General features: G+C 48.9%; 1 protein-coding gene across 1 annotated transcript; it reads left to right on the top strand.

The window, feature by feature from the left end:
* The first annotated feature begins 370 nt into the window (after positions 1-370).
* Positions 371-5,426, top strand: ASB10 (ankyrin repeat and SOCS box containing 10). Its single transcript, XM_082755427.1, has 5 exons — positions 371-707; positions 1,915-2,182; positions 2,734-3,238; positions 4,540-4,653; positions 4,879-5,426. Exons 1-5 carry the CDS (start codon positions 485-487, stop codon positions 5,062-5,064), a joined length of 1,296 nt encoding a protein of 431 aa, XP_082611553.1. The 5' UTR covers positions 371-484; the 3' UTR covers positions 5,065-5,426.
* Positions 5,427-20,570: the final 15,144 nt, after the last annotated feature.

Consider the following 20,570-nt stretch of genomic DNA (forward strand, 5'->3'; position numbering starts at 1 on the left):
AAGGTGCAGTGCTGGAGGGAGATGAGGGCTGGGTGGATGGATGCTGTGGGTGCATGGAGGCAGCTGCGTTGTGCTGTTGTGGTCTGGGCAGCAACTGGATGACGATGCAGACTACTCCCTTTCTGTTCTTTTAGCGGTGTTCTGTATCATCCTCTACCCTACAAGCTATGCTGCTGCCCTGCCCTGTATGGGGGCTTCTCCTGCATAGCCAGTGGCTGCAGAGCACTGCTGCCTGTCAGGAGTGTCCTGCCATGCTTCTTGGCCCAGCCACTTGGTCACAAGCTTTCCCAGAATAGAGCGGCTGAGACCTGAGCTGCTTCCAGCTTGGGCCAAGCAGCGATGTGACACGTCCTCACTCCTAGGCAGGCAGCCCTTCGGCACGGAGCACAGGGCACTGGTGTGGCTGTGCCCACAGGCTCAGAGCCTGGCAGTGGAGGTAGCAACAAGGCCAGCCCTGGCTTCTGCTGAGGCTGGGCGCTGCAGCATGGGCAGCCTCACAGGCAGAAGGGATGAGCATCAGGAGCCCATCTGCACGCGGAAAGCAACGGGCCCTGCACAGGCCTATTGGCAGGCCCTGCTGGCTGGGGACCGGGGGACTTTGGCTGAGGTCCTCAGCAGCCCTCAGCACCAGCTGAGTCCCAATGCGGTGTTTGACACCAGCAACCTGGAGGAGTGGAAGGATTACCGCTTCAACTTCCGCCGGCTGAGTATGTGGGGGCAGCGGGGCCTGCTGAGCAGGCGCTCAGAGCCATTTGCTTATGCTACAGGGCGTTACTGCTGCTGGGATTGTGTGTCATGGGTCTTGTTTTGGCTGTGAAGGAGCGGGAATGGGAGTCAGAGTACTGGGATGTAGCTGGGTCCTCCTGTGTGCATGTGTTTGGGAGTGCGAGGTGTGTCCTGCATACCCACCCCTTCTAGCAGGGGCTTTTGCAAGTTTTGGAGAAACTCAGGGTTTCCTCACCTGATGCAGGACATTCAGGCTCCAGGTTGTGCTCCTTCTGTGACCAGACCTGTAGCCTGGCACTGAGTAAGTGCCTGGTCTGTGGGCAGCCTGTGCTGGCTACAGGGGCTTCTGATTCTCACTGTGGGTTGTGCTGAGCAAGGAATTGTCAAAGCCTTGTGTTGCGTCCTTCAGGTGGTTCAGTTTGAACCTAGCTCTACAAAAACACGAGGTGTATACTGCTTCTGCAAAAAAGAGATGAGAGCAAAGCAGTGTCCAATGATCCTGCAGTCTAGGACCTCCAGCCCAGCCTGGAGAGGCAGCAAGAAGCATGATTTAAGCCCTTTTTCTGTAGCAGCTGCAGACTGCCAGCAGACTGCACCAGCGCAGCAGTGGTTCTAGCTGGGTCAGCATCTTTGAGAGTTGGCAGGTTTCAGACCCTTGTTCTGTTGTAGGCCCTAGATGACCATCTCTGCTGAGGCTTGCGTGCCTGTGCCATACTCAGGGCTCATCTCTGTCTCCTGGGTATGTGGCAGCCTGCTCTGGAATCCTTTTGTTTTACTGCCTGTTTCTTCTATCTGTGGTGCTTTGTGCATGCTGCTTTTCCCAGCCGCCTTGCTGCTTTCAGCCCTGCTTGTGCCCCTGGGCCTTTCATCCACTGCTCTCCTGCCAACAGAAGCCCTTTGCTGCATAAATGAGCTGCAGGTGAAAAGTCCAACCCCTGGGAAGGGCCTTGGCTCTGAGGCTCCTGCTCCTGAAAGGCCGTGCAGCCTCAGGGACAGACGCCAGCCATCCTGTGCCTTTGACATGCTGGTCCCAAGACAGGGACCTTGGTGACTAGCAGGAAGAGGCAGGCAGTCCCTTGAGAGGAAACCCTAGATTCTCAAGAGAGGATGTACATTGGGTACCCTGGGCAAAAGGACAGCGCTGGGCCCAGTGCTGGATGTGACTCCCTGACCCCTCTTTCTCTGCAGGACTGTGGTCTCTGAGCTATGAGCAGGAGCTCACCACGCCACTGCACATCACAGCCAGCCGGGGCTACACAGATTGCCTGCAGCTCCTCCTGCTCAGGGGCGCTGCCGTCAACTTTGCACCAGGGGGTAAGACTGCCCTGCATGAGGCTTGCGCAGCAGCCAGTACTGACTGCGTGAGCCTGCTGCTCAGCTTTGGTGCTGACCCCGAGGCTGTCTCTGAGGATGGCTACAAGCCCATGCATCTCTGCAAGAGCCCAGAATCTATCGAGTGAGTTCTGCTCAGAGGCTGCAAGGGGCCTCCCCTCCTTGAGCCTCATCCTGTGTAGAAGGGGTCATTACTCATCCCTGCAGGTGTGCTGGTGGTTGCAGTGATGGCTGCTGCATGGGGTGGCCTCACTGCATGCTCCTGGACCAGGACCACCTCTGATGTCTGACAGATGATGTCAAGCTCCAGGCCTCAGAGCTGATGCAGCTGAACTTGGTGCTGCCTCCTTGCTACCCATCAGCAGTGCAGAGCTGATGGTTCACACTGCAAAACTTTGGGAATGCATGTGCAGATGGATGTGGGTGCAGACTCTGGGTGTGCTGGCACTTACTAAACACCTGTGGAAAGTTAGGTGGAATTAGGGTGACAGTGTCTCTGCTAACCAGTCATAGTGGCTTAAAACCACTGCTCCAGGGTAGGAGGAACAGGGATTTGGGGACTCTTGGGAAATGTGAAAGCCACGGGATGGTACAGAGAAGGGGACGTGGGAAGGTGGCAGGTAGGATGGGAGCCGGGGAGCAAAGTCTGTCACTGAGTGCTCTTGGCCCACACAGGTGTGTCCAGCAGCTGCTGCAGCATGGTGCCAGGGTGAACAGCCAGACAGAAGAGGAATGTGACACAGCACTGCATGTGGCAGCACGGCACGGCCTAATAGACCACGTCCGCCTGCTGCTGCGCCATGGGGCAGAGCTGGAGGCAAAGAATGAGGAGGGGCAGACGCCACTGAATGCTGCCTGTGCTCAGCCCCACCAGCCCCAGGACATGGAGCGCTACTACAGGGTCTGCCAGCTGCTGGTGGAAAGTGGTGCTAGCATCAACGCTGCAGACAGGGACCGTCAGCACCCACTTCACTTGGCCTGCAAGAATGCCAATGCTCAAATAGCAGAGTTACTACTGGCCCGGGGTGCACACGTGAACATCATGAACTACAGTGGGAACACGGCACTGCACAATATCCTGCAAGCAACTGCATACAAGCTAGATCACCATCCGGAGCTTGTGGTGCAAGCCCTGCTCAACTACGGTGCCATCCGCATCTGGCCTGGCTCCCTCCTCAAGGTGCAGGGCTCACAGCTCTACTGGGCATGTGGTGGGAAGGGAAAGCTATGAGCGTTGGGGCCTCAGTGAGAAGAAGGATGTGCCTGTCACAGCAGTGCTTGTTCTGCACCAGCTTGCTTGCTGTCCTTCCTGACTCTTCCAAGGACTGGGGGAGAGGGAAGGGGTGTTACTGGTAAAGGATTCCCTGAAGTTTTCTCCAAGAGTGTGTTCTTCTGTGGGCACTCCCACACCTGTCTGCCAAGCTGTATGGGCAGTCCCTATACAGTTTCCATAATCACTTGCCCTAGAAAGTGCCAGCCCCCTTACTCTCAGGTGGTGTTTCTTCTCTCTGGGGCATACCCTCCAGCTCATGCTGCCTCAGCAAGACATCAGCAAACAAAGGGTTAATTTCTTGTCTTAATTCCTGAGCAGTGCAATAATTACCCAGCCCGGAGATCAGCAGATTGCTCTCCCCTTTGGGAAAATACAGGAAAATCAACAATTAACACTAATTAATCTCCTATTAACGCCAGATAATGAGGATCACTCGTACAGCCGGAATAGACTCTGACAGCTACTGCTGGCCTGGGCCATAGGGAGTGGGAACCAAGACCCGCGGGGGCTCTGCTGGGTGCAGCTATGCATGGGTAGGGTGTGCTCCCAAGACCGTGCTGGTGGCATAAGAGACACCAACACAGCGTGTTCATTGCACCTATGTTGTGAAAACGTAGGCATGGTACACAACCGAGATTTGTATCACATGAAATATTTGTGGTTTCTTTCTGGGGCTTGGTGTAGTAGCTGATGAGCACAGCACTGGGACTACCAGCGTGCACAGCACAGGCACAGGATGTCTGCAGCCTTGTGCAGAACAGGCACAACACAGCCCTGAGACCCTTGCGTAGCCCTCGTGAGAGGCGTGGTATGTTGTAGCAGGAGCTGCACACAAAATGGGGGGTCTGTCCTTGCCCCAAACAGCTCTTGTTCTGACCAGATGCGAGGTAAGGAGCAGGGAGGTGGTTGCTTGTGAGCTGCTTTTAGTGGTAGGGCAGGTGAAGGGCGCTGCATCCCAGCCCCATGCGTCAGCCCCTGCAGCTGAGCAGAGGCTGCAGGGCCCAGCCGTGTGGTTGGGGGGTCGCCCTGGCTGCAGGAGCAGTGCTCTGGTGCTTTCCACTATCAGTGGCTTTGATCTCCCAGGGCAGTTTAAAGGAAGGATGCTCATTCTCCAGATTTACCGAGGTTGTTTTGGAGTATGTGCAGCTTTTTAGAAGACAGAAGTGTGTCCTGCAGAGCTGGGTTCATCCGCTGTCTCCCTGGTGCAGGTGCTGCGGTACTGCCATGCCTGCCCGCGTGTCATCGAGGTCCTGATGAACAGCTATGACCATGTGCGCGTCTCCGCAGACTGGGTGGAGGCGGTTCCAGCGGAGGTCGTGCAGGTGAGAGAAGGCACGCTGCTGGCTGGAGGCCATCGTGGGATGTGCTGGGGGAATTAGGACAGGGCCAGGCTAGGCTGAGTGCCTTGCAGGGCAGAGGGCAGTGCTGTTGGGGGTAGGAAGGGTGCACCTGGGTAGCTGAGGCAGTGGGCTGCCTGGCTTTGCCTCTGCTCCCAGAGTAGGATCTTCAGCGTTGTCTGCATCTCATCCTCTCTTCTCTCCCTGTAGAAATACCCACGTTTCTACCAGTCACTTTTCTCACTGGAGCAAAGACCTCGCTCCTTGCAGCACCTGGCTCGCTGTGCACTCAGAACCTTCCTGGAGGGCCGTTTGCTTCCAGTCCTGTCCCAGCTGCACCTGCCAAGCACCTTGCACCGGTTCCTGCTGCTCAGCTTTGAGGATGTTCTCTACTAAGGGCTGGGGTTTGAGTCCCACTGTCTCTCTGTGCAGATGTTCCACCCCTACCAGCACAGCCTGTGCCTTTCCAGATAACCCCTTCCCTCCTGCCATACTGTGTCAGCCCCCCTCTGCCAAACCTGCTGCTGTCCCCGTCAGCCTTGTGCTCTGTCTCCTGCACCCATTTTGGAGCATTCTGTTCACCCAGCCTAAAGAAGACAAGCTCCGGACTCACTAAGAAAAGCAAGAGATGATGATTAGGGCATTTTGTGGGACCAGGAGCAAATGTGCTGGATTGATCTCAGTTTTTCTCAGATCTACAAATTCTAACTGAACCAGGAGGCTCTGCTGCCCTGGGCATTTGTTGGGAACTTGTCTTTTGTCAAGTAGTTTACAGTTTGTACACAAGGGAGTTTGGAATAAACCCTAGTCTTTATGCCTACCAGAGTACAACTTCTGCCTTGCCTTGAAGATTGCCTGATAGGGCTTAGCCATGAGACTATCCCTGTGTAGCAGCAGGTGCACTCAGACCTATGCATTCACCTGCTCTTCAAAGGACCAGAAACAAATGTGATGGGTGTAGGAACGAGGCCTCCGAAACAAACACTTCCCATGCAGTTGCAATGTCTGAGGTTGTCCTGCTTAGGGCAGGACAACAGTGCTCGTGCCAGTACTGGGCACTTGGGTTTGGGGTGAGTAGGATATGCACTCTGAGAGCACTAGTCCCCTGGGTACAGAGCAGATGGCCCCTGTGACAGCCCAGCCAGCGTCTGCCAGAGCCTGATGCAAGGCCACATGCTGGTGCCTGGGCTGTGCTGCACTGTGAACAAGGTAAAGGATAACATTTGCTTCTGCAATTTAAATTTGAGGTTATAAAGAGATCAGAGCACTAACCAGCCTTTAACAATTTCCTGGAAGCTAATCCTGTTCCTGCTTCTGCCTCAGGGAATGCCTGAACTGCTGCTGGCTGGCAGAAGATGCACTAGGACAGCACTACAGTGTGCTCCTCTTTGTGCACTGGTCGTCTCGGGCCTCTTAATGTCCACATCAACACCAGGGCACTGGAACACACATATCTGAAGGCTAAGCAGTTTGACATACACAGAGCTTCTGTCTTTTTCTGCATCTGTGTGGATACAGGGTATAGCTCTACTCCCCTAATTATCACCTCTTTGCACAGCTAGTCCATGCTGCTCTGAAGTAGCAAGCTTGAAATAACAATGTGATGCACCACAATAACCAGTGATGCACCACAGCATGAATGCTAATGGGATACAATAGGAACGTGTGGTCCTATGCTCACAAAGTGCCGGGAAGCTGGTGTTGACAGTCTGTGTCTGGGTAATACACTCACTGTAGAGATGGTATAACTCAAAAAGGATTAGCAACCTGCTTTATGACACCTGTGGGCAGGGATGTGAGATACTGGCTTGAGGTGATGTACTAAGACTGTCTGCAAAACAGGGATGAGGGGAGCAGGGAGTGAAAGCTTTTGAATACCCTGGGTAATAACCCTTACTCATACAATGCATCGGGAATGCATTTGCCTTGAACCAGAGCAGGAATTCAGCCTGAAGTCACCACCTCCCAGCTGTCCATACTCACATGGCTGCTCAGGGTGATCTGTTTATGGGAGCAGGTCCCATAGCCTTGGTATGAAAACAGCCTGCAGACCAGTGCATGTGGGGCTGGTTTACTGTCCTTCTTTCCAGCACTGTCCTGCAGTAGAGTTTGTTCAATAATGTGTACTCAGCCACTAAGATAGTATCATCTTCGTAAGGATGGGATAGGACTGAATTTAAGGGTCACTGGGAATGTCTCTTGGGTATGCGCTGTTGTTTCTGCTTCGGCATTCACCTGGGGTTTTGGGCACAGCAGTCAGCAAGAGACACCCTCGTGACTGGCTGAAGTAACATGAGCCCACGGCCACGAGCCATGTCCCCTGTGCATGCTATGCCCAGGAGAAAAAAAAAAAAAAAGAAGCATCCCATTTCTAGACAGAAGTTTCCATCCTAGCTGAAGCCACTGGGTCTCGTGCTGCCCCTCTCTGTTGCAGTCAAAGCATTGCATATTCCTACTATTCCCTTCATACAATCATAGAATCATTAAGGTTGGAAAAGACCTCCAAGATCATCTGGTACAACCATCCCCCTACCAACAATGTCACCATTAAGCCCTGTCCCTAAGCACCACGTTCAACCTTTCCTTAAACACCCCAGGAACGATGACTCCACTACCCCCCTGGGCAACCCATCCCAAAGCCTGACTGCTCTTTCTGAGAAATGTCTCCTATTTTCCAACCTGAAGCTCCCCTGGCACAACTTGAGGCCATTCCCTCTAGTCCTATCACTAGTTATCTTCAAGAAGATGCCAACCCCATCTCCCCACACCTTTCTTTCAGGTAGTTGTAGAGAGCAATGAGGTCTCCTCTAAGCCTCCTCCAGACTAAACAACCCCAGCTCCCTCTGCCGCTCCTCATAGGACTTGGGTTCCAGACCCTTCACCAGCTTCATAGCCCTTCTCTGGACATGTAACCCTCCTCTGGACCACCTGGGCACGCTGCTGGCTCATGTGCAGGTAAGAATCAGTCAGCACCCCCAAATCTGAAAGATCAGTCTCCACCAAATATCTCCCTATAGGCTTCCTGGTCTTAAGTATCTGTTTGACTCTTACTTCATTTTTCCTGTTCCTCAGTAAGAAGTATGACATGACACACTGGATGGACTAAATAACCCATTCTGGCATTTATATAAGGGTACGAGGACAAAGCAAGCATGGAAAAGCCCTTTCCTAGGAATACCGACCCTCAAGTCCCAAGCTCCGTAATTTGCATTCCAGGTACTTTTGAGTCAGGAAGGACATATTTAGCAGCCCTAGATTTTTTTTTTCCTATTTCATAAATTTAACCTGTAGTTTTTTGGACCCATGTAAGTTTGAGAATTATGATATCCTTATAGCAAAAAGTTCATATCTTATTTGCCATTGTGTTGATCCACTCCTTTTATTTGTCTTCATGCTGTCACCTTGTATCATTGGATACTTTTTAACTCTTACATTCAAAGAATCTGTGGGCAACTATAGTCACAATAGTCTATGATCTTCTTCACACTAGTCAAGACTTTACAGATCACCATCATGTTTCTCCTTACTCAGGCTGGAATTCTATTTGACTGTAGAAACTGTCACCCACCCCTTAACCACAAGCACAGAACTTCCCTGTCCCTTCACTGATCTTAGTGCATCATCACTTTGAGATGAGGAGACTAGAACTGTGCCCAGTGTTCAAATGGGATTGCACTATGGTTTTGTGAGAGTTATTCTTAGCAGTGCAGATAAAGTAGCCTCAGGAACCTTAGATTCATATTTGACAGTTCTTGATTTATAAGGGCCACAAAGATGATCAGAGGGCTAGAGCACCTCTCCTATGAAGAAAAGCTGAGAGGGCTGGGGATGTTCAGCCTAAAGAAGAGAAGGCTTCGGGGTGACCTCATTGTGGCTTTTCAATACTTAAAGGGGTCTTATAAAAAGGATGAAGGACTCTTTATTAGATAGATAATGATAGTACAAGAGGGAATGGTTTTAAACTAAAAAAGGGAAGATTTAGATTAGAGGTTAGGAGCAAATTCTTCACTCAGAAAATGGTGAGGCACTGGAACAGGTTGCCCAGAGAGATTGTGGATGCCCCATCCCTGGAGGTGTTCAAGACCAGGTTGGATGAGGCCCTGGGCAACCTGATCTAGTGGGTGGCATCCCTGCCTATGTCCAGGGGGGCTGGAACTGGATAATCCTTGAGGTGCCTTCCAACCCAGTCCATTCTATGATTCTATGATATGTAGTACAGGAGGGGGTGCTTTGGAAGTGATGCACTCCCATTCAGCACCTCATGTGTTCAGATGACATATGTCAAAACCTCTAATTTTTTCTCAGACTTGATGCAGTCTCTGTTTTAAATGAACTCCACATTCTTCTTGCTTATATGTTACACCTATTACTTAGATATAATGAAGCAGGTTTTTTGTGACCCTGATGTTTCAACTAATGCAGTTAGGTTGTCTTAGGCAAGTGTCACCTAATGCTTTCGCCAACCCAACATTTCATTTTTACCACTTCAATAATTCTACCGGAAACTGTTATTTATTTTCTCCCTGATTGCTAATAATGTATAGCATTGATGTGAATAGAATGCAGCTAGGAATATACCTGTCAAAGAATTATATAGAATAACTCTTCTCAGTTACTCAGTTCCTTCAAGCCCATTAATACTGATCACATGGACTGTAGCAGACAGATAATTTTTCTTAGTAGAATATCATGCAGAGCTAAGTCAAATGACTTGCAAGAGTCCAAGCATGTTGTATCTATGTAGTTAGCTCTATCAAACTTGTAGATTTATTAAAAACAAACAAACAAACAAAAAACAGCACCAAAAACATACCACCACCAAAACAACAACAACAACAACAACAAAACAACAACAAAAATTTGTAAATACCTCTTTTACTTAAAAATGGTAAATAATATTCATTGGGGCTCTAGCTTTTACTACTTCAACCAGAACATCCCTTGTCTGTTTATGTATGATTGCTTGGAATCTATGTTGAACTAACTGCTCTACAGTTTCTTGGATACCCATGTGATAACATTTAAATACTGGTAAGACATTGGATTTTCCTTTTCACAGTTATCTTAAGTTCTGCAGTGTGCTGTGATTTGTCATAAAGAAAAAAAAAGTTTTTCATTTAACTGATTAGCCAATTAAAAACTCTTGGATGCAGGTTATCCTCCTGCAGATTATAAAAATTTTTACTTAGTTTCTCTTCATCATCTTCCTTAATTACTGATGGAATAGACAGTATATTATTACCACTGTAAAATATGAATGTTAGCCATCATTTCTGTTTCAAACACAGAGCAGAAATATATATTGGATTCTTGTTTTTATACACAAGAACCTGGGGCAGGTGTCCAGACACTGCAATCTTTGGAATCTCTGCCGCAGGGGAATCCTGCTCTGGGGTTCACGTTTAAAAAAGCAAACAAACAAACAACAACAACAACAACCTACTGGGCAGGGTTCAAAGAAGAGCCATGAGTGAGAGTGATAGATTGCCAGTGATGCGTGGCAGTAGAAAGCTGGGCAATGTGGTGGGCAGACACACTGTGGTTCATCCTTGGAGTCTGGCATGCAGTTCTAGGTGCTTGTTCTGTGGTCCTGGGCAGGGAGGGCTGACAACACTCTGCCAGGAGATCCTCGTGGTCCTCAGCTGTGCATTACCAAACTTTCTGATGAGAGGGGTAAGGTGTGCGGCAGGTGCAGAATTTATTCATCATTGCCTGTTCTTCTGACTGGCACTTAGAGTCAAAACTAGGTCCAATGGCTGGAAATTGAAGCTGGGAAAACACAGATTAGAAATACATTTTTCATAGCAAGGGTAATTAATCTACTAGTTAACTGCCTCTTAGAATAGCTTATCATGATGGATTTAGATTTCTCATCTTTGTCTTTTTTAAAAATCATCCTCAGTCCTGCCCTAGTCCAGACCAGAATTCATCCTGCGTGGTGCTTAGCCCAATCCCAGGGAGATCGGACTACTTAATTACAGCTCTGTAATCCATAGCCTTGTCACTCTCCCACAGTGGTCTACCACTGGCCTCCATCACTGCTGGGACTATGTTTGGCCCCAGGGTAATTAAACAGCTTCACATTTCCCTTAACAGCTTTGTTCACAGATACTTCATTGATGTCTCTGAAATCCCCTTAGTTTCCTGCATTTTATAACTTCTTGTTTGTGCTGGCTTTATCCGCTTCCTTGCTCTGAATTTGCTGCCTATGCTGGTTTCTGAAGAAAAATATATATATATACATTCTGGGAAAAAAAAAAAAAAAGGTGATGGTAGCTCATAATTTTATTTAAATATTTGCTGTTATTCAATTTCACTCAAAAGCTTTGTCTTTGGAACTTCGGCCATTTTGAAGCACTGTGCATGCGTCACCCTGTGGGATTGGGTGCTGTTTGTGGAGTGCCAAAGGACCTCAGGACTGGATGTGACACACAGTCAGCCTTCTCACCAGACTGCTGAGGTGAGGTCCTTATGGGGACCCACCTGAGGAGGTTATCCATGACATTCTTATTCTCCCAGGGTCTTTGTCTCATGACAGTAGAAGCCTCAGCATTTGCCCCAGGCCACAGCCCCACACAGCAGTGCAGCCCATGCAAAACTCTTTGCTGCACTCACTCTGGTGACTGGTTTGGCCCTACAGCTGCTCTCCTGGTGCCGAGTGCTTGCAGTATTTCATCATTAGCTGTGCAGCTCTGAATGCTTCCCACAGTTCTGCTCCCACACAGCTGCTGATGCTCCTGAGGTATCACAGGTACCTCACAGGTGCTCCTCAGGACCTGGCAGCCCGTGCTACATGCCTCTGGCTCATCACCAGCCAGCAGCAATGCTGTTCACATCTGTGCCTTCCCACCGACCTCCAAGAACTGTGCTCCTGGCTGCAGAGCTGCTGCTCAGGCTCCTTGGCTGCATGGGCTTAGACCAAATGCAAGTGTGTTTCTGGTACTAGCCTGTGATTTCCTAAATTTTGTCCTGTGCCTGGTCAGCCTCACTTCTATTCCTGGAGAATATTGTAGCAAGAAACTAAACAACTTGGAAGTGCCTGGAAAATAACAGGGAGCTCAGCTAATATGCAGAGTTGGTCAGACCAAGCTGGTTTCCTTCTGCATCAGGCTAGAGAGCCTGTGGGACAGAGACAGAGGGAGCAGATGTCATGTGCCTTGATTTCTTTAATTCCATTATTTTTCACATAAAGATCTCATAACAGAATTAAGAAAAAAAAAATAGTGTAGAAATGAAGTACTGCTAGGGGAAAGTATAACTTGTCAGAAAACCCTATTCAGAGTCAGATATCTGTACTGAAACTGCAGTGATACTTACCGGGTTTATCTGGAGGGCCATCCTGCATCTGGCACTACTCCAGAGTTGTTAAGGACTCACAGCAATAGCCATCATGCCTTTTTAATCTGCAGAAAACACTGCAGAAATCTGCAGAAAACAGCCCCAGCTGCAGCTCCAGCAGAACAAAAAACAAGTTCTCCCCTAGAGGCAGCAAAGCCCAGCTCTAAAAGCCATAGCAAGGCCCAACCTGCCAGAGATGGTGCAGGCTGAGATCTGAGGGAATGATTGTACCATGTGCTGCGCAGAAAAGGCGCAGCTGTCATGGCACGCACAGATTAGGGTCTGGTCTGCAACAAACTGCTGCATCAATCTTTTCTTCTGGAAGTGTGACCACAGCATAGTGGGCAGGCTGTGGTGGGAGCAGAAGACATCAAGAATGATGAGAAGTCTAGGAAATGGCCAACAAAAAGAGCCTCAAGGACAGGAGCTTTATATTCTAAAGGGAAAACCACATGACAAAATAACAATATCTAAACATGGAAAATAATGTGAGCATCTCTGCTATGAGGAGACGATGGGAGAGCTGGGACTGCTCAGCCTGAAGAAGAGGAGGCTCAGGGGGTTCCCATTCATGTCCAGCAATACCTATAGGGAGAGCGAAAAGAGGACAGAATGAAGCCCTTTTCAATAGTGCCCAGTGCCCAGTGCCAGGACAAGAGTCAACAGGAATAAACTGGAACACGAGTTTCTCCCTGAAGATCAGGAAGCACTTCTTTATTGTGAGGGTGACAGAACACTGGGCCAGGTTTCTAACAGAGGTTGTGGAGTCTCCCTCCTTGTTGATCCTCAGAAGCCACCTGGATGTGATGCTGGGCAACCTGCTCTGGGTGATTCTGCTTTGGGGGGGGGGGGGGTTTGGACAAGATGCTCTTCCAACCTCAACCGTTCTGTGGTTCAGTGGTGCTGTGACTGAATGACGAGAGCCCTACACTTGATAATGCAGACCCCATGACTAGCAGGACTGTTCTTGTACGCTAAGCAGCCACACAAGATGCTGGTGGTATAGAATTTAGGGCCACTTGATATTGTGATAAGCCAGTACCATATTCTCATCAGAAGAGAGCGATATCAGTGTTATTCAGGTGCCAGCCTGGATTGTGTTGCATAACAAATTTTACTCTGAATCCTGCATCCTGCACCCCAAGAATATGATCTTTTATAGTCTCTTTGCTACTGAGGGATAGCTGTGAAACATAGGTTCATATAGTGACTTGTAGATCATGGGTGTCATGCAGCCAGCTAAAATGAAAGCATTCAGAGTCATGCTCATGTCTGCTAGAGCAGAGCAATGCACTTAGCATCTTTTAGGCTAAAAGCACAAGAGGTATCAGGCTTAGCTCCTAGGAGAGACCATCTGTTCATGAGCTAGACACATGTATGTTGCCTTATGGCAACATGCACCACCCTAGTACCTGGGAGTGCATGCCCTCTGGCATTTTGGACTCGATGATCCTTATGGGTACCTTCCCACTTGGGATATTCTATGATTCTATTCTATGATTCTATGATTTGCAAAAGTCTCCTTGGTAACCTCTAAAGGGCACCTTATGCAGTGATATCCCTGCCCCCTGCTCCCCTCCTTGAAGTCAGGAGCTGACAATGTGTCAGGTATGCTGTCTTAAAAAATGGGCCCCATCTCTCCTGTTGAGAACCCTGGACTGCCATGAGCAGTTTTCTTTTCATGAACCTGGTGACTTCCAGGTGACAGTTTTCCTCTGGAGATCTCATCCTTGCTTTGCTCTTTCTTTCTGTCTTCCTCTTCTCTCCTTTCTGTCTGATGCCAGCTATACTTCCTGAACAATGTCTCTGATCTCCATGGGGAACAATCATGATTCAATTGAGGAGCTGTCCTAGATGGAGTGGGTGTGTCGATGCCCCTAGGAGAGCTTATTCAGGTAGTAAATGAAGGCAACTTTGCAGCCCAGGTGTGGGCATTGCTTTGGGAATGTTGCCAGGAATGCCCAGTCTTGGTCTGCTGTACAAACACAAGCCAAAAGAAAGTAATAACTTTCAGCTGCACCTGGTGCCAGAATAACAATAAGGCAGTATCACAGCAGTGCCGATATAAGCCAGCCCTGTGCCTTAGGATCCCGAGAAATTATCTGAAGTGTCTGGCTAGCGTTGCTCTCCCAGAGCAGGAGGAGTCAAAACCCAGGATGAGGGAAGTGTTATCTCTCCTGAACAGAACAATCATCAAAGAGATGTTTGAAGGCTCTTACTTTATCCAGGAGTGAAGAAATCAAAATAAGAGACCATTTTCAGGTGCAGACAAGTCAGGCAACAGTGCTATCTTCCAATTTGAATTCACGTGTTTCTGAGTGAGTTGAAGTGCTCACCCCAGTTTCCTGCTGAAGTGGTCAGTCCCAGCAGGCTGTCCCCCTGTTCTTACTGTTTTGTGCATTGCTGCCTCTCAGTCAGGCTGGAGAAGGACAAGTGCAACTTGCTACCTGGGATCTGTAATCACCATAGTCTCTGCTAGGTGCTTGCCTGCAGACCCCACTACTGTGGCAATTGCCCCATATCCCCACGCTCACAGGTCTGTGTCCACTGAGCAGCCTATTCCTGTAGGGCACAGGCAGCCAGATATGGAAGGAAGCAAGAGAAGGATCCCAGGGAGCTCAAGGTCACAAAGCCATGGAGGTTGAGTTGGCTCTGTCAAGTCAGAGCAGTTGCTAATGAACTCTAAGACCATTTTAAAGTGCTCTGCACAGGAAATCTGCCCACAGTGTGGGTCCAGTGCTGGGTGCAGGAGTCACGAGGGGTGCCAAGAAAGGCTGAAGTCCCACAAACAGGAATGAGCTCCACTCAGTGGCATAGGGCATGGCTTAATTCTTGCTTAGTAGACCTGATACCTGGTGAGGATGAGAGTGCTTCACATGTGCGTTGCCTGTGTTTTTTTTGTTTCACCTGTGGACCCTGGGGCAGAAGGGCAAGGAGAGATTGTGCAGATGTGCCTGGATTGACTGATGTCACCCTGGCTGCTGAAACAGTTGGTTGGCACCTTAGATGGCCTGTGTGCCCCTAGTAAACCCAGAAGCCTTCACTCACCATCTCTTAGAAAGTATTCCTTTGTGAAAGCCTCACAAGAGTTGTGCTGCTTTGGCATGTGTTGAGCCACTGCAGGTCCTGCTGGGAGCTCTTCCTGCCTGGGAAGAAAGATTTCCCTTGTCAGCATGGGAAAATGAGAAGTCAAATCAGGAAAACCCAGCTTAAGGGCTGCTTCTAGGCACTCTGCTGAACCACAGAGGTCACAGAGGTTGGTGCACAAGACTGGCCACTGTCACTTCTGCCCTTATATCATATCATAGAACAGCTCGGGTTGGAAGGAACCAGAAAGATCATCTAGTTCCAAACCCCCTACCATAGGCAGGGACGCCACCCACTAGATCAGGTTGCCCAGGGCAAAATCCAACCTGGTCTTCAACACCTCCAGGGATGGGGCATCCACAACCTCTCTGGCCAACCTGTTCCAGCGCCTCACCACTTTCTGAGTGAAGAATTTGCTCCTAACCTCTAATCTAAATCTTCCCTTTTTTAGTTTAAAACCATTCCCTCTTGTTCTATCATTATCTGCCCAAGGAAAAAGTTACTCCCCGTCTTTTTTATAAGCTTCCTTTAAGTATTGAAAAGCCTTACCCTGGAGCCTTCTCTTCTTTAGGCTGAACATTCCCAGCTCTCTCAGCCTTTTTTCATAGGAGAGGGGCTCCAGCCATCTGATCATCTTAGTGGCCCTACTCTGGACCCATTCTAACAGATCTACAGATTCTTGGGCTGGGGGCCCCAGCCATCAACTAAGATGGCTAACAAAGCCCAAGACAAAATACTCTTAAATGAATGCTCAGGAAGCAATGCACTAGACAATCCAATCTCATAATTTAAAGAGAAGTAACACCTCCATGCCATCAAATGCCATTTATACACTTTAAGAAAAAAAGAACATGTATGCTAGGATTGGATCAGTCTCTGTTGAGAAGTTTTCACTCAGAAAGACTATGTAAAACATGAGCAACCAAGGCAGAAGTCATCCTGCTATTCTGCACTGTATTACCATTAGTGAAAAAATAGTGGTTTCCATGTAAGCTACTAGCTGGGAACATAAAAAATGGGAGCAACCAGGACAACCAAATAACTTCAGACCTTGCATTCCACCTTGAAAGTGTGGAGATGCTTTTGCTAATGTGTAAGCTCATCACCAGCCTCCACCTGGACATAGAGCCATTGACCACCACTCTCTGGGTTCGACCTTCAAGCCAATTCCTTATGCACTGGATGGTCCACCTTTCCAATCCATCTCTCTCCGATTTGGAGATCAGGATGTCATGTGGGACTGTGTCACAGACCTTACAGAAATCCAGGTAGATGACATCGGTTGGTCTTCTCTTGTCAACTGATGCAGTCACTCTATGGTAGAAGGGCAGCAGATTGGTCAGGCATGACTTGCCCTTGGTGAAGCCATACTGGCTGTCTCAGATCACCTCTTTGTCTAGCATGTGCCTTGACATTGCTTCCAGAAGGATCTGTTCCATGGTCTTCCCAGGCACAGAGGTGAGGCTCGTTGGTCTGTAGTTCTCTGGGTCTTCCTTTCTATCCTTTTTAAAAATGGGAGAGATGTTTCCTTTTTTCTTGTCATCAGGGACTTCACCTGACTGCCAGGACTTTTCAAATACATGTATGATGGAGAGAGGCTTGGCATCTACATCAGCCAGTTCCCTCAGGACCCTGGGATGCATGTCATCAGGACCTCTTGTGCAGAAAGGTTTGTGATGGCATGCTAGTTCTGGCCCCAAATCCTGAAATGGACCACTCTGAGTTTTCCTCTCTTTAAGTTATACTCTATCCCTATTTCAGAAACTCTGGCTTGGGCCAAGACCTTAGGAGTAGCCTTTTAATGTCCCTAAGGTCTCTTCAGCAACAAAATTATGCACCTAGAAATGCTTCTACTATTAATGAAGATCCTGGGTTCTTATTCCAGCTATGATGCTGCCAGACCAATATCCCAAGGCATAAGAGGGTGGCTCCACAGCTGCTACAGACAGGTTTTATGGTACAAAGTTGAAGACAGAATCACAAGGGGGCAACTCAGCAATGAGGTGGAAGCCTGTAAGACTGCACTTGCAGAAGCCAGCAGCAACCGCCTGCCTGCTCCTTGCATCCAGACTGCACACTAGGGCAGGACTGGCATGCTGGCTGTTACCCACCAGATTGAGTATGCTGACAGAGCCTGCTCAAGGGTTGTTTTGTAGTGGGCCACTTCATGGATACAGTCGAACAGCAGAGTCTGTGCCTAAAACAAGCCTAGCTGCTGTTAACGCAACAGCACAGCCATAGCTAGCCCGTTCTCTAGATTTTCCAAACTCTGAGTGACTCATTTTGCAACATTACCTTTGCTTTTAATATGTTTACTAGCTATACTGCAGGAATGCCTAGAGGCCACGACCAGATTCAGTCCTGTTGTGCTAGATTCTGTGTACAGATTTTAAGTGGAGCAGGTAGAGGCATAAAGTTAAGGTTGCATAGCAGTTTGCATTAGAAAGACCTGCTTTCATTTGAGAGTCAGTTATTAAACTTTAACTGTTGCAGTTGTGGTTTGCCATGCTGTGTCTGTCTCAGACTGAATTTTTCCCTTCACAGCTGCAGCAAAAATTAATTCAAATAATCCCCAGGGTGAGATTAAGGCACATGGCGGACCCTTGGCCTCTACTTAGCGAACAGTCTGTGTCCAGGAGGACACGCTCGACACCACACCCCAGAGCAGCAGTTAGCAGTACAGGAAGGAGGGCTGGCCTGGACGATTCTGCCCAGTAGCATGTGACCAACTTTTCCTAAATTGCACGCCTTTGAGGATCCCATTTTGCATGTGCCCAGCAAGGACATATTCAAGGCTGATAGTTTTCTCCCAGGAAGCCTGTGCCTGAGCAGTTGAAGCCATGCCAGATCCTCTGTGCTGACCAGACAGGTCGTGTACCATCCTCAGCACAGACACTGTCCAAATCGTCAAGGGCTGAGCAGCAGGACACTGTCCACTCTTGCTTACTGACTCCAGAAATGCAGGTATACTGACTTCTATTCTCATGTGCCTGCAGCAAGGAACAGACAAGAGAAAGAAGGCGCCTCAGAGGTTCTAATCCTGAAAGCAGACAGAAAGAGGGATGGAAGCAAAGGCAGACTGGGGAAGGAGGGCCAACTCGGGCAGTGACAAGCTGAAGGGGATGGGGCAGGCAGGTCTGCAATTGCTGAAGGGCATTGACTGCAGAGACCGGACTTGAATTCAGTACTCATGGCCCAGCATAGTGAGACCACGGGCCAAGTGCTGAGGCAGATAAACACAGAGCTGTGATGCAACAATCTCCAGACATAAGGGAGAGATCAGGCTTCCTCCTGAAACTCTATTTCAGCGCCTGATAACGTAACCAGCAAGGTCCTGAGAGCTGTCAGTTGCTGAGGGTGCAGTGAAACCAGGGGCATTACAAAGTGCACTTGCAATTAATATTTCTCATGTAGCTGGTGTGTTGGGCAGTGTATCTTGAGGGATGTTAAAGGAACATGCTAGATACCTGCAAAGTGAGGGATGGAGCCTGATAAAATGGAATAGAGTGGCTCCCTGCAGGGAAAGCATGTTGGGAGGGAGAAATGTGCAGGGAGAGTACTGAACAGTGGAGGTCTGAGCCTCAAGTGGAAGCCATGGAAACTGCATTTGCACTAGGCTGAAAAACTGTGGAAGGTTATACATAGGATGCAGAAAGAGAGGAAGCCCCTGGAGGTCTAAGGGGCGGTAGAGTTATCACATGCAGCTTGGACCCCTCACCCTTCCAGTCTGGCTCACCCTGCAAGGGTGGCAGTTGTGAGAACTCTCAAACTGTATCTTGTGCAATGTGTGCAGCAGCATACAATATTTGCTTTATTTTGCTTGCAAACCTTGTTTCAAGTCCTTCAGCCTTCTCTGTTTCTTTGTTTTATGATTTGGTAAATGAACTTCTACCTTACTTAACTGCAAATCTCATGAGACAAAGTGAACCTGAGTGGAGTAAGCTGTCAGGGCCATGTGAAGTTGCCATTTCCCTCCTCCTGGTGGTTTGGCTCTCTGGAGTCAGAGCCAACTTAGGCAATGCAGCTGTCTGTCCTTGGGGGGCCTCAGCAAGGGCCTACCCCTCTTTGGCTAAGGATCTGCTTCTAAGCATGGGCTCTCACCTTTAGCCTCTGCCTGGCCCAAGCTGGAGGTACAGCTTGTGTCTGACCCTGTACATCCCTGATGCCAACATCAATCCTGACCCACTGACTTGACTTTCTGGCTTGCTCTGGGACTTCCTTGCCACTTGGAAGCTGGGGCTTGTTGGGGGATCATTTGACTATTGGTGACTCTGGTTACTGTCAGAAGATTTGCTGTGATCACTTTTCTTTGAGTTTTGTCAGACTTCATCCTTGTCAGTGAGACCACTGCCCCACCTGCCTTACTGCAATTCTTGCTTTGTGGCTTCCCTTCCCTACCAGATCATCCTTTCCTTGCTGTTCCTGGCATTGGTAAACTGAGAGTCAGTGTCTGCAGAGGGACAAGTGCTGCAGGTAACACAAGTGTGTGAGCAGGTAAGCAGAATCTTCTACTCGGGGACATATTTAGGGACTCGCAGCGTGTAAGCTACTGATTTGCAGAGGTCAGTGTGGCAACTTGCATTACTGGTTTCAGGAAGGACCTGCCCTTTTGGGCATAGGTAATCGTTCTTCCGTGTGAGAGCTGTAGTTCATTCCCCACCTCTCCGGGTTTCCCCACCAAAGTCACATAAGATAGCAATTCCTTGTTGCTCTCAACCTTGCTAACTTACATGTAAGTAAGTTAGCAGTAAAATGAACCCAAATTCTGCCCATGAAGATGACTTCAATGTGGAGGTTCCTTTCCCACAGAGCCATATGGTGGATGGGACAGGAGAGTTGGGCCAAGGACAGATAAAACGTGGATGCTGACTTGCAGACTTTGAGTGTATTCCTTTTGGTGCCACAGCTGTTCTCTAAGGTGGGATTCATCCAAACGCTGTTCACTGCCAGCCTCCTTCTCAGCCTGGAACCTGGGCCCTTGTCCTAGAGAAGGGGCTAGTTGCCCTGTGCCCTACAAGCACTTCTCTTCCTTGGTGATCCAAGCGCCATCAGTCAGTGGGAGGTGCCTGCATGGGAGTGGTGAGAGGGATCCCTCTTGCCAGGCCTCATCTTTATTTGAGCCTGTATGATTATTTTAGCATTAGCTTGTCCACACCTTTGTCTCTGGGGACAGTGCAGCTCTTGCCACAGAGGGCTGTTTCCTTGAGATTAGAAGGATGTACCACAGAGAAAGGTATAAAAACATGCAGAAAGGAAAGGCTTTCTGTAGGAATTCAGATTCTGCCTGTTTAGTGGAGGAAAGTTGAGGACCATGTCATCAGCTTGATGGGCCTATTCACCTTCATTTACATGCTCCACATAGGATTCAAATGTCCACTTACATGGTTGGACCATCATGTCCCACACAGAACACATAATTGAAGGCTGCAACAAAATGGTGCCCCAGATCCCCCTGGGAACAGAGTAGGAGAGGTTAT

Source organism: Aythya marila (assembly GCF_965140915.1).
Source record: "Aythya marila genome assembly, chromosome: 2".
In the NCBI taxonomy this organism is placed as follows: Eukaryota; Metazoa; Chordata; class Aves; order Anseriformes; family Anatidae; genus Aythya; species Aythya marila.